General features: G+C 34.8%; 1 protein-coding gene across 7 annotated transcripts in view; it reads left to right on the plus strand.

Annotated features, from left to right (window-relative positions):
* MFSD8 (major facilitator superfamily domain containing 8) overlaps nucleotides 1–14,015 on the plus strand; it is a 45,468-nt gene extending 31,453 nt beyond the window's left edge. For 5 of the 7 annotated variants that reach the window (XM_089911517.1, XM_089911518.1, XM_022556923.2 and 2 more), the window contains 5 exons: nucleotides 2,483–2,617; nucleotides 5,808–5,911; nucleotides 5,999–6,246; nucleotides 8,014–8,193; nucleotides 10,532–14,015. In XM_089911517.1, the coding sequence (XP_089767643.1) occupies nucleotides 2,483–2,617; nucleotides 5,808–5,911; nucleotides 5,999–6,246; nucleotides 8,014–8,193; nucleotides 10,532–10,669 (805 nt within the window). In that variant the 3' untranslated portion in view covers nucleotides 10,670–14,015. Of the gene's footprint in view, nucleotides 1–2,482; nucleotides 2,618–5,807; nucleotides 5,912–5,998; nucleotides 6,247–8,013 lie in introns of all 7 variants that reach the window. The other 2 variants (XM_022556922.3, XM_022556921.3) reach the window with 2 other exon arrangements.
* Nucleotides 14,016–14,109: the final 94 nt, after the last annotated feature.

Here is a 14,109-nt window from a genome sequence, read left to right on the forward strand (position 1 = left end):
GGGTCTTTTTCTCCTCTTGTGTTTCCCTCCTAGAGAAGTTTCTTTAGAATTTGTTGTAGAGCTGGTTTGGTGGTGTTGAATTCTCTTAGCTTTTGCTTGTCTGTAAAGCTTTTGATTTCTCTGTTGAATCTGAATGAGATCCTTGCTGGGTAGAGTAATCTTGGTTGTAAGTTTTTCCCTTTCATCACTTTAAATATATCCTGCCACTCCCTTCTGTCCTGCAGCACCCTACTTATATATGTTGGGTTCAGTCTAGAAATTTTAACTCTGTTTAAGCTCTGATCCTGAAGAAAGCTAGTATATTACAAAATCTCTGCCTTGTGTAGGCTTTGTTGACTGTTAGTTACCATATGGCTTTTAAAAAAAGATATTTATTTATTTTAAAAAATATTTATTTATTTATTTATTTTGGTCGTACTGGGTCTTAGTTGCAGCATGTGGGATCTTTTTAGATGCAGCATGCGGACTTCTTAGTTGCAACATGTGCACTCTTAGTTGCAGCATGCGAACTCTTAAAAGTTGCAGCATGCATGTGGGATCTAGTTCCCTAACCAGGGATTGAACCCGGGCCCCCTGCGTTGGGTATGCAGAGTTCTACCCACTGGACCACCAGGGACGTCCCTTGTCATATGGCTTTTTAATTTTTAAAATACCTTTCCATTATTAAAATAGTATATTCTTGTAAATATTCCAAACACTACAATTGTATTTCCACATCCACTTCTTTCCCTGGAGGTAACCACTGCTAATACTTCAGTGTGTGTTGTTTTGAAACATTTTTTTCTATACAACTGTAAGTATTAAGGGGTGTGTGTGTGTGTGTGTGTGTGTGTGTGTGTGTCTTTAAACCAACAAGAATATGTGATATTATCATTTGACAACTTGTTTTTTTCGCTTTTTGATATATTGTAACATTTTTATGCCAGTACATTTTATGCCAGATATACTTGATTTTTTTTTTTTTAATTATTGAGATACATGGAATTTTTAGCTCATCTGATTTTGGGGGTATTTATTTTATTATGGTAAATATACATAACATAAACTTACTATTTTAACTTCTTTTTTCAATTTAAAGGATATAATTTATTCTCTTGTATATTTATTTCCCATTTTTGAACCATGTTATTGGACATGTATTAAACTTGTAGTCTGCTATGATTCTTAGAGCTTTTCTGCCATATTTTCTTTTGTTTTTATTGAGGCCAGATTTGTAGATAATAATGTATTTGTTTCAGGTGTACCATTTTAATTACTTTTAATTGCACAATTCAGTGGCATTAAATACATTCACAGTGTTGTGCAACCATTACCACCACCCGTTTCCAGAACCTTTTTATCATCCCAAACAGAAGTGCTACACCCATTTATCACTAAGTCCCATTCCCCCTCACCCAGCCCCTGGTTTCCTCTATTCGCCTTTCTTTCTTTATGAATTTGCCTATTTTAGGTACTTCATATGAGTGGAATCATGCATCTTTTGTCATTTTTTGTCTTGTATGTTTCACTTGGCATGATGTTTTCAAGGTTCATCCATGTTGTAGCATGTGTCAGAATTTTATACCTTTTTATGGCTGAATAATATTCCACTGTTATTTATATACCAATTTTGTTTATCCATTCATCCGTCAGTGGAAATGTGGGTTACTTCCATCTTTTGGCTATTGTAAATAATGCTACTATGAACATTAGTGTACAAGTATCTGAGTCCCTGCTTTCAGTTCTTTTGGGTATATACCAGGAAGTGGATCATATGATAATTCTATGTTTCACTTATTGAGAAATGAGTGAACTATCTTCCAAAGCAGCTCATCTGATTTTAAAATTAAAGATGGTGATTTTTTTTAAAAGAATGAATATTTTGAATATTTTTAAATTCCTTTTTTAGCCAGTTAACAGAAGGAGACAGAAAGTAGGAAAAGAAGCTTGGCAAGGAAGGAGACAGATAGTCATATAAAGGAAGAGCAGCATTCGGAGGTAGGGAGAAAAATATGTACATTCAAAGATAGGTATGAAAGAGACAGAGGAAGAGAAAAAAAAATCCCAGAAGTTTCTAATAACTTAATCATAGTAAGTTAATAACTTAATCATAGTAACATTATTTCATTGAAAAGAGACCAGTTTAAATCAAAACACAACCATGATTTTTTAATTATATTAGAATGGTAGGAATTATGGTTGATTTGTTTCCTTTTCCTGTTTTTCAAACTTTTTGCAGTGTTGGACATGTTACTTTTATAATTACAGTAAATATTAAAAAATAAAAATGCAAACAGCCAAACTTAGTAGCTTGTGCATGTTACAACAAAATGTACTTAAAATGTCTTAAAATTTTTGTTTCTGTAGATCTGGTGTCATTGTTAAAAAGGATGCAGATTCTTGAATGTGTTGGTATCATTATTAAATCTTACTATTTCAACTTTAAATAACAATGCCTATGATTGAAATAAAAGAAGAATAATTTCTTTTTTATTTTCCTTAGCATTGTTACTCCATTAACAATGGATATGTATGCCTGGACCAGAGAACAAGCTGTGTTATATGATGGCATAATACTTGCTGCTCTTGGAGTTGAGGCAGTTATTATTTTCATGGGGATAAAATTACTTTCCAAAAAGTAGGTTATTTGTCTTTGGTTTTATTTCAAGTCTTTTTTTTTTTTTAAAGTGAAACATGAAACAGAGCTAATGATGTAAATGAATATGTTAGTAAAGTATATAAAGCTTTTCTGTCATTATGCATGAGTTTTAGTCCTTGAATATTTGCAAACAGATTTAAAATTTATTAAGGGAGCATATTTCTGTACCATGTAGTATATTCTTTGGTAAAGCAAGATATTTTACAAAGTGAATAATTGTCTTCTAACGTATCTTTTGTATATTATGTTTTATTTAAAGTATTTCTATAAGCGTATTTCATAAAACATTGTTCTGCTGTGAAAGATTAATGGTTAAGTGTGGAAAATTCTGGTTAAAATCACCAAACTTCTTTACTCTAAAACTTCTAAATCTTCAGTATATATGCTATATCACCTTCATGACAAGAGTACGTAGCATTTCACAAAGTTTTTTGTAACTTTGATCACAGAACACTTTTTTAAAGAAGCATTTTGTAAAAGTATAACTGTAAGGAGCACACTAAGAAAAATACTTGTATAAAATTAAGTTCATTCATATAGTCTGGAGTGGAACATTAGTTGATAAATTTAGACAGTTCTAATGATTTAATTATTCCTAAAATATTTTAACAATACTTTAGAGCTTTAATAAAGTTCTAAAATCAATTAACAAATATTGAGTCAGTGTGTAGGGTTAGGTGTTATGGGGAATACTACGAAGATTCCTATCCTTATAGAGCCAAGTAGAGGGGCCAAGATATAGACATAGACATAGATTCATATTCAAAGTTAAATAATAGTACATGCATTACATCTTGCTACAGAAGTAGAGTGGTCCTGCTGATAGGCATTCTTACAGATGATCCAATTTCATGTCCTTCAAAGAGCTTGTATTCTACTGGGGGGAAAGCTAATAAACACAAATGTGAAATCAGGTCATGGGAAGTACTATGAAGAATAGAGCAGAGGAAGAGAATAAAAAGTGGCAAGGCAGGGTTGGGAGAGAGGGGAAGTGTTGTTCTGATTGACTGCTCATGGAGGGCAGCTCAAACGGAAGTTACATCCAAGCAGAGACCTCAGTGAAGTCAGAGAACAGCCATGCAGTGGCCTGGAACTCTCTTGCCCCAGAAGACTGTGCTTCATACGTTTAAGGAACAAGCAGAAAGGCCGTTTTGGCCAGAGAAGAATGAGAGAAATGGCAAATGGGAGAAGATCAGGTTGGAAAGATGTGAAGCCTTGTAGGTATTCTGAGGGTAATGGGAGGTGTTGGGTTTGTTTGTTTTGTTTTAGGAATCTTTGATCTTGTTTGCATATTTTATTTTAAAAATTAATTAATTAATCCATTCATTCTTGGCTGCATTGGGTCCTCATCACTGCGTGCAGGCTCTCTCCAGTTGCAGTGAGTGGGGGCCACTCCTTGCCACGGTGTGCGGGCCTCTCATTGCAGTGGCCTCTCCCGTTGCGGAGCAAGGGCTCCAGGCGCATGGGCTTCAGTAGTTGTGGCATGCAGGCTCAGCAGTTGTGGCACGCAGGCTCAGCAGTTGTGGCTCGCGGGTTCAGCTGCTCCACATCATGTGGGATCCTCCTGGACCAGGGATTGAACCTGCGCCCCCTGCATTGGCAGGCAGATTCCCAACCACTGCGCCACCAGGGAAGTCCCTGTATATTTCATTGTTTGTTATGGAAAATTTCAAACATATACAAAGGTACAGAGAGAATCATGTACTGAATGTTTAATATCTATTGCCTAGCTTCAACAATTATAACCTTGGACAATCTTGATTCATCTATACCTCCACCTACTCCACACTGCCTATCCCCTACATCTGGATTATTTTGAAGCTGATGTTAGACATCATTTCATGTCTTCCATAAATATTTCAGTATGTATCTCTAAAAGTTAATGATGACAGCATTTATCACATCTAAAAAAATTAACAGTGATTTCTAAATACCATCAGATATCCAGGGAGTATTCAAATTTTCTCCACTGTCTCAAATTTTTAAAAAAAATTGTTTTGTTTTATATTGTTTTATTTCACAGCTTACTCACTTGACTCAGGCTCTTACGTTTCTTAAGTCTCTTTTAATCTATAAGTTTCTTTACCATCTCTTCCATCTCTCTCTTTTTCTCCCTTACAAATTGAAGTAACCAAGATGTTTGCCCTATAGTTTCCCACATTTTGGATCTTGTTGAATAAATCCCTGTGGTGTCTTTGTTTGTTTTTTAGTATTTTCCTGTGTTTACAATATTTCTTGAAAATTGGTACTTAGATCTAGAAGCTTGATGAGACTTGAGTTCAGTTTTTTGGCGAGAATGTTTTATAGGTGGTGGTATGTGCTTACATCAAGAGAAATGTAAAGTTTTGTTTATCTCTTTTTATGATGTAAGTGGCCATTGACCATTCCTTAGATCCATTAATTTATTAATAGATCAGCACAAAATGCTGGTATTTTAATTCTATCATTCCTTTATTTATTTGCTGGAACACTTTCTATAAAGAGAACTTTTCCATCACTACCTATTTGGTTATCGTGAGGTACAGTTTTTGTAGGAGAGACAGGGTGATCCTTTTCTTTTATTAACTGATTTTTAAAATACTGAGTGGGTTCCCTAACATCCTCTAAAAATGACCAAGAGTATTTTATTTTAATATAGTATGAATTTATAAATAACATTGTGATGTGTTTCAAGCCATTGTCATTACTGTTCTTTTTGGTGTTCACGTTGTCATATTCTTAGCCAGCTTCCTCAAATTGGCTCTGAGTCCTTTTTTTTGGTGGGGGGCCATGCCGTGAGGTCTGCAGGATCTTAGTTCCCCGACCAGGGATTGAACCCGTGCCCCCTACAGTAGAAGCTCACAGCCCTAACCACTGGACCTCCAGGGAATTCCCTCTGAGTCCTTGTAATCATAACCTAGTAGTCACTGGTAATTTCTGTTCTTCCTGTTATGATAAGATGTCCAGGCTCATCTTATATATTTTCTGTCCCAGACCTGATATCAGCCAGTTTTCAGAGGAGTCCTGGTTCCTTTTAGTGGGAAATTATATTTTGCATTCGTTTTAATTAGTATATCACTAAAAGTATCAAGATATTATTTTATTTATAGTCTTAAAAATTCTAAAAGTAATGAAGCTATGTTATAATACAATGTTTCATTTTTTAATTACAGTTTCTCTCCTTTAACAGGGTTGGCGAGCGTGCTATTCTGCTGGGAGGACTCATTGTTGTATGGGTTGGCTTCTTTATCTTGTTACCTTGGGGACATCAGTTTCCCAAAATACAGTGGGAAGGTATAGCTATACATAATTCTATAATGTTAGCCCCTGTTATTCATTTAAATTAACAAGTAATACACTGTACTGATTTTGTTCTTACAGATTTACATAATAATTCAATCCCTAATACCACATTTGGAGAAATAATTATTACTCTTTGGAAGATTCCAAGAGAAGATCACAATGAAGGACCAACTGGTTGCCCAGTTGAACAAGCCTGGTGCCTCTACACCCCCATGATCCATCTGGCCCAGTTCCTCACATCAGCTGTGCTAATTGGAATAGGCTATCCATCCTGCAATGTTATGTCATATACATTATATTCAAAAATTCTGGGGCCAAAACCTCAGGTGAGTCAGCTAGCATGACACTGCAATTGCGTGAGGTATACTTGTAAGCATTCACATTTTTTGTGACCATTCTGTATTTGTTTTTGGTTGTGTTGGGTCTTTGTTGCGTGGGCTTTCTCTAGTTGCTGCGAGCGGGGGCTACTCTTGGTTGTGGTGTGCGGGCTTCTCACTGGATGGCTTCTCCTGTTGTGGAGCACGGGATCTAGGCACGTGGGCTCAGTAGTTGTGGCTCACAGGCTTTAGAGCGCAGGCTCAGTAGTTGCAGCGCATGGGCTTAGTTGCTCCGTGGCACGTGGGATCTTCCGGGACCAGGGCTCGAACCCGTGTCCCCTGCATTGGCAGGCAGATTCTTAACCACTGTGCTACCAGGGAAGTCCCTGTAATCTGCTTTTTTTAAAGAAATATAACAATACGCTGTAAATATTCTCCCATGACATTTAATTTTCTTTTAGGGAATTATTTTTAATGGAGACATATTCCATCTTATGTATGTACCATCATTTATTCAGTCATTTTCCTATTATTGTATATTTAGCTTATTTCCAGGTTTTACTTCTGACTTTTCTTTTTAGTAGCAGTTATTTAAATGGCAACAAAATGAAAATAGTATCTTGTTCTTTATAAAAATTAAATTGATAGTTTTACATTTTCAAGGTAGAAATTAATGTTTATTGAAATAAAGCAAAGAAAAAAATTTTAACATCAGTGTATTAAAGCTATAATAATAGGTAAAACATTTTGGTAATTTCTGGGTTTTTTAATCTATAAAGTTATATTTTCACATTTTCAAAATCAAGAATAAAAGCATATTAATTACAAAAACAATACATGATGGTTGTAACAAAATTCAAGTAATTTGAAATGTATATAGCAGAAAAGGAAGGCTCTCCTTACCTCCATCACACTAAAGTCAACCACTGTTTACTTCATTTGTACACGTCACAATATTTTTTATGCCTTTTCAAACATATCCACCCTCATGCCTTTTTAAAAAAAGATAAAATGAATTATATGTCATGTATATAAACCTTTTTTACATCTTGGATTTTTTTTCCCCTTAATATACCGTGGCCGCCTTTCCATGTCAATGTGTATAGAGATGTTATTCTTGTTATAAGATCTTATTCTGTATAAGACCATAGTCTTTTAAGCAACTGTTTAGCATTCCATTTATTAAATGTACCATAGTTTATTTACTTAATCCACGCTTGACAGGTTATTTACAATCGGAGGATATTAAAAGTAATGCTGCATTGCGCGTTCCTGGGTATATTGTATGGGCTATAGTTTTGGATACAGTAGTTGGAGCAGTGACATTGTGGTATAGTGGAAATTAATACAGTGGAGTCAGCCAAACAGGGCTTCATAGCTCTTGGATAAGTTATTTGAATTTTCTGAGCTTTAGCTTCCACATTTGTTAAGTGGGGATAATACCAATCATAGAAATTTGTGAACGTTGGAAACAATATATGTAGAGCACCTGACACAGTGTCTGGAAAATAGCAAGTACAGAATAAATAGTAGCCTTAAAAAGTAAACTTATGAATCATTTCAGCAGAAAGTGTTCGTTCTTTTACACTTTTATTTTCCTAAACAGTATATCAAATAAGTTTATTGCTCATTATTTGCTGTATTTATAGAGAGGTACTTTAATTTAAAAATAACAGAGGAAGTGATTCTCGTGTTTGTCATAGTTTGGTAATATTAGCATCATCCTTGCTTTTAAAATAACTACACCTGAGTGTCAGTTTGCTTCTCCCCCAACAGGGTATGTACATGGGCTGGTTAACAGCGTCTGGAAGTGCAGCACGGATCCTTGGACCTGTCTTCATCAGCCAAGTGTACGCTGCCTGGGGTCCACGATGGGCTTTCAGCCTGGTGTGTGGAATGGTGGTGCTCACCATCACACTCCTGGGTGTGGTTTACAGAAGACTCATTGCTTTTTCTGTAAGGCATGGAAGGATTCAAGAATAACCTAGCTAAGACTGTGGTGGAAAGTACTTGCTGTGTGGAACTTTCTCTTTTAAGGCTCTGCTAGATGATTGCTAAGAGTCAGTTTCCTAAAGTCAGGTTGTAGATATTGCATATGTTGAATAACAAGAACATATATTGAATAAAATAGGAAATTCTGTGTGTAATTATGAATAGCAAGATAATATAAAAATTCTGGATCATAGTTTCCTTATCTCAAAAAAGAAGTAGTCTTCATATGACATTTTTTGGGGGGTGGCATAAAGTCATGAGTGAATAGACAGTGGTCTATAAATGTGAAGTTATACTCTTAAGTCAAACTGCAGAGGCGTCATTAAAATAACAAGAGAATATGCAGTGAAATCATAAGGAGAGTTCTGTATGAATTACCTGTAATAGAATGAAATTATAGAAATCTTTTACCTAATAGAGGTACTTTTATTCATAGCTATCTCCTTTTTATTTATTAAAAAATGCATTTTCTGTTATTATAAAGTTTTCCTTATGAAGTAAAATCATGACTTAAATTTTATACTTACCATGCCTGCCATCCTCCCTTAGCTTCTATAAGTCATGATTTTTAATACTACACTTTCCGTCTTATTTTAGTTCAGGATCTTACTAATTAACCCCTAAGTTAATGGATATGTATGAATAATGCTCATATTTGAGCAATAAAGAGGATTAAGAGATCAAGATGGATTTTGCTACCTGTAGTACAGATAACTACTTTTTTCTTTCAAGTCCTAATAAATAATTCACTTTAGAAACATAAGCCAGATATGTGTTGTTGTATACATATACTGAACAGCAAACTTAAAATTATTGGCATTTTCTAATTCCCTTAAATTCTAGAGAAAAACTATTACCTTATTTATTTTTTCTCTCTCAGTAGTGGTAGGGAAGACCCAACGGTTTTCAATCTGTGTCTGCATAGCTACTCAGAACTGCAGAATTTTAAATTTGGATAAGCCCGACAGCCCCAATATAGGCAGGCTAATAAATCTGAGGTAAAATAGCTGTAATCTAACAGTTTAGCGAGTTTACTAGAAATTGGCTAAATCACATTATGTACACTTTACTACCTCACATAAGTTGAATGCTGCTAAAAGGGACTAGTACAGAACTATCTATATGGATAATCAGTATTATCCAAAAATGCAAAAATATTTCTAAATACTTTTCCAAATGTTTCCTACTCTAAGTTATAAATATTTCAAATCTAAGAGTAAACACTATAATTTGCACTTTATGTTGTTTGTTGTACCTTTTTTTGGGGGGGTGGCTTGAATAACAAAAATTTATTTTTCATAGTTCTGGAAGCTAGAAGGCTTGAGATCAAGTTGTCAGCAGGGTTGGTTTTTTTCTGAGGCCTCTCCTTGGTTTGTAGATGGTTATCTTTTCCCTTTGTCATTTGTTTTTTTCCAGCTTTATCGACATATAATTGACATATGACATTGTATACGTTTAAGGTGTACAACATATTGATTTGATACTTACGTATTGCAAAATGATAACCACCATAGCATTAGGTAACACCTCCATCATATCACATAATTACTGTTTCTTTTTTCGTGGTGCGAACATTTAAGATCTATCTACTCTCTTAGCAACTTTTAAGTATATAATACAGTGTTATTAACTATAATCACCATGCTGTACAATAGATCCCTAGAACTTATTCATCTTATAACAGGAAGTTTATACTCTTTGACCAACATCTCCCCATTTCCTTCACAGCCTAGCCACTGGCAACTGTCATTCCACTCTCTGCCTCTAATAGTTTGTCTCTTTTAGATTCCACATACAAGTCATATCATATAGTATTTGTCCCTTTCTTTCTGACTTACTTCACTTAGCATAATGCCCTCAGGGTCCATCCATCTTGTCACAAATGGCAGGGTCTCCTTTCTTATGGCCGAATAATATTCATACACACACACTTACTTACATTTTCCTTATCCATTCATCTGTTGATGGACACCTAGGTTGTGCATCATATCTTGGCTGTTGTGAATAATGCTGCAATGAACATGAGAGTGCAGATATCTCTTTGAGATCCTGCCTTCATCTTCTTTGGATATATACCCAGAAGTGGAATTGCTGGATCACATGGTAGTTCTTAATTTTTTGAGGACCCTCTATACTGTTTTCCATGGTGGCTACACCAATTTACATTCCTAGCAACAGGACATGAGGGTTCCCTTTGTCTACATACTTGCAAACAGTTGTTATTTGTATCTTTTTGATAGCCATTTTAACAAGCATGAGGTGATATATTTCATCGTGTACCTCTGTTTGACTTTATTTTTAGGCATTCTCCATTTTGTGGCTTGTCTTGCCAAAAGGACCCAGGAATCAAATAAAGGGACTTATACTAGCCAAAAATGGGACAATTAAAGCATTGAGAAGAATAATATCTGCAGCCAATTTAAACACATCGAATGTGTGAAAATCTGTGAGTTCATAATGATATTAAAAGTAAGAAACACACTGGTCACCTTTGGAGGTTGCCAGGGCTTTAACTCTTTACTCTAAAAACCAGGAAATAAAGACTTAAGCTTCTCTTCTGCCTTTCCTGTATCTAAACTTCAGGGTAATAAAATATTGATGAGGGAAAGTTATTTCCTATAGAATAATCCAAGCTAATAAATACAAGGGAATAATAGAATTAGAAAAACCCCCATCTAGCATCCTTTAGTGAAATAATATTATAGATATGGGCACCATTCATCAGTGAATGATAAAACTAGTGAGGTGGAAGATTATTGAGGAACTTTCCAAAGGATGGATGAAGCCAACACCTGAACGCACTGATCACTCTTAACATCATTAAAAGTGGGTAAGCGTTACGTGCCTCCTGATTTGATGCAGCAAGTACTCAGCACCACCTATGAAAGTGTTCCTGCCAAAAAACATTGAGTCAGAATCTAATCAAGCCTGTAGATGTAAACTACCAGTTTATAGGAAATACGAAAGATACAACTAAAAGCCACCTCTAGGAAGTAATCATCTAAGCCCAGAAGATGATATATTCTATAGACAAATGGTCCAGTTTCTTAAAATTAAAAAAAAAATGCCGTGGAAAAAATAAAAGTTGAGAGATCAGCAGTCATAGATGAAAAGAAACTTCAGAGATATATAAATCAAATGCATTATATAGATCTTATTTTGGATCTTGTTTTAAGTCAAATGTAAAAGGGTATTTTTGAGGTAACTGGAGAAATTTGAAACTGGACTCACCATTAAATATTAAGGAATTACTGTAAATTCTGAGATGTGTGTTATTGGTTATGCTTTTAAAAGCTCCTTATCTGTTAAAGGTACTAAAGAGTTTATGATAGAAATTATATGATTTCTGGGATTTGCCTCAAAATACTCCAGTGGGGGAAGGATATCAGTAAGAGAGATGTAACAGGATTGGCAAAATATTTGTTGAAGTTGGGTGGGAGACACATGGAGGTTCCTTATCCTGGTATATCTGTACTTCTGTTTTTAAATTTCCACAATTAATTTAACGTAAGTTAATAACATAATCAGCTGTGTATTTTAGAATGAGCTGGCTGCAGTGTGAAGTATGAATTGGAATGGATGTGGAGGACATTTATCATGTATGTGACCACTCTTCACTTCCTGCAGACCCTTCTACATTTGGAGAATTTCTCACATTGAGCCTCTCCTTTTAGATAGAAGCCAAAATGCATTCGTTCTCTCTACCTTTGCAGCCAGGCCATGAGCTTGTGTTTCTGGCTCTGCCAGTACACTCCTCCAATGTGAAACTTCATAAGGAACTGAGCAAAAGGAGGAAGTGAGCAATATAAGCAAAACTTACTTTAGTGAGGGAGCAAGGTCAGTGGCTAAATTCTCGAGAAAGCCGTCAGAGCTCCCAGAACCTAGTCCCCTAGCTTCATCAGCATGGCTGTGGGATCTGTGCTGAGCAGCGTTGTTAGGATGTCTTCTTCTGGGGAAGCTCCTACATTATGATTCAGCCATTGTTTTTAGCTGCAAAGCCTGAATCTCTTTCCCTCCTTGAGGGTCTGTGAGCTGATATCCTTTAATAAATATATTCTCTGTGTAAACTAACTAGGTTAGATTTTGATGTTTGCAAGTAAAAACCCTGACTCATACAGGAGGCAAGAGTAGATGTTTAGAGACGAGCAGGAGGCTATTGCAGTAGTTCAGATGAGTGATGCTGGTGACTTGAATTAGGGAACTGACAGTGGAATTGGGAATTTAAAGCATGTAAAATATATTTTAGAGGTAGACTTGGATTAACTGGTGATTAGATGAGGTAAAAGAAGGTGTTAAGAATGAGTTCCAGGATTCTGACATGAACAGCTAGTGATGCAGATGCCATTTACTGGAATAAATACTGAGGAGAAACAGGAAGAGTGCAGTTGAACTAATGTTGTCATAGACAACAAAGGCATGCCAGACAGATATGCCCATAAAACAGATAAAAACAGAATGTATTATAAAATGAGATGAAAGAAATTACGAAGTAATGGAAAGATTAAAAAATAACATCGTAATTTGAAAAACTGAGAAATGGGAAAATTTCCCAATGAACTAGAGAAGATAATAGGAAGGTATGAAAATATTGCTGGCCGAGCTCAGGAAAGAATACAAAACTTAAAAAATAATTTCAGACATGAAGAACAAATTAGAAGGAACACAAGAGTAAATAAGATGCCATAGATAACTTCTTAAGGGAAATTAAAGATGGAGGAAAATTAAAATAACAGAGAAAAAAATGATGTGGAGAAAGTGATGGATATAAAAATTAGGCACAGGTGATTTAACATACATATAGCAGAAGTCCTTGAAGAAGAAAACCAAAAGCAATGAAACAGAACAAATTCTAAAAACTTTAATTCAAGAAAAATCTGCTGAAAGAAAATTTAAATATGCATATGAAAAGGAAATTCAACGTGAAAGAAGGGAGGAAAGGAAAATAAAAGCAAAGAAGTATGGTTAGTAGAAAACAGAATAAGATGGGAAGTAAATGCAATAGAACTGTAATGACAAACAGTGAAAATAAATCAGAAATGATAATAAATGTAAACAAAGTAGACTACAGAGCTTATTACATTGGATTGAAAAAATTCAGCTGTATTGTATATATAAGAGAAATACCTGAAACATAGATACATTAAGACTTATTAAGGAGATGATAAAAAAAATACACCTAAATTCTGTCAAAGCAAAATGTATTTGAGTCTTTAGCTTTCAAAATTAAGCTAGGACTTCCTTTAATTATTTCCATTTTTAAGAGGAAATTCTTTCTTCTAATCATATTTTTATCCCTAAGAGAAGGGTTTACATAATTTTCCTCCCCAAAGTTGGATTACCTATGTATTAAAATAATTCTAATAGATATTGCCAAATTGCTTTATCATTTACACCGTAATCAACACCACCTGAGAAAGCCCTGCTCATTGTACCACTATTATTATTTTTTACGAATCTTTCATAAAGGGAAATGATTTTTGTTTTAATCTTGTATTTCTCCGACTACAGATGTGGTTGAGTATATTATATGGATTTTGATTCATTATATGGATTTTCTCCTTTGTGAATTATCTGTTCATATCTTTTGCCTATTTTTTTATTGGGTTGTCTTTTTCTTATTAACTGTGCAACTTATGTTACAAATTATTATTTTTCTTCTCATTGCCGTTGTTAACAACCTCCAAAACAATGCTGAATAATTGTGACATTGGGTATTCCTGACTATTTAATGGAATTGGCTCCAATATTTCTCTGATTATAAAAATCAGCAGGAAGCATTAACAGTCTTTATATTTAAGTAGTTTCATTCTATTCCTATTTTACCTTGAGTATTTCATTAATTGCTGTCCCCCTATCAAATATTCTTTTTCCTCATGTTAG

This window comes from Delphinapterus leucas, chromosome 5 (assembly GCF_059928025.1).
Source record: "Delphinapterus leucas isolate spDelLeu-1000000601 "Yukka" chromosome 5, BTC_Dleu_Yukka2, whole genome shotgun sequence".
Taxonomy (NCBI): Eukaryota; Metazoa; Chordata; class Mammalia; order Artiodactyla; family Monodontidae; genus Delphinapterus; species Delphinapterus leucas.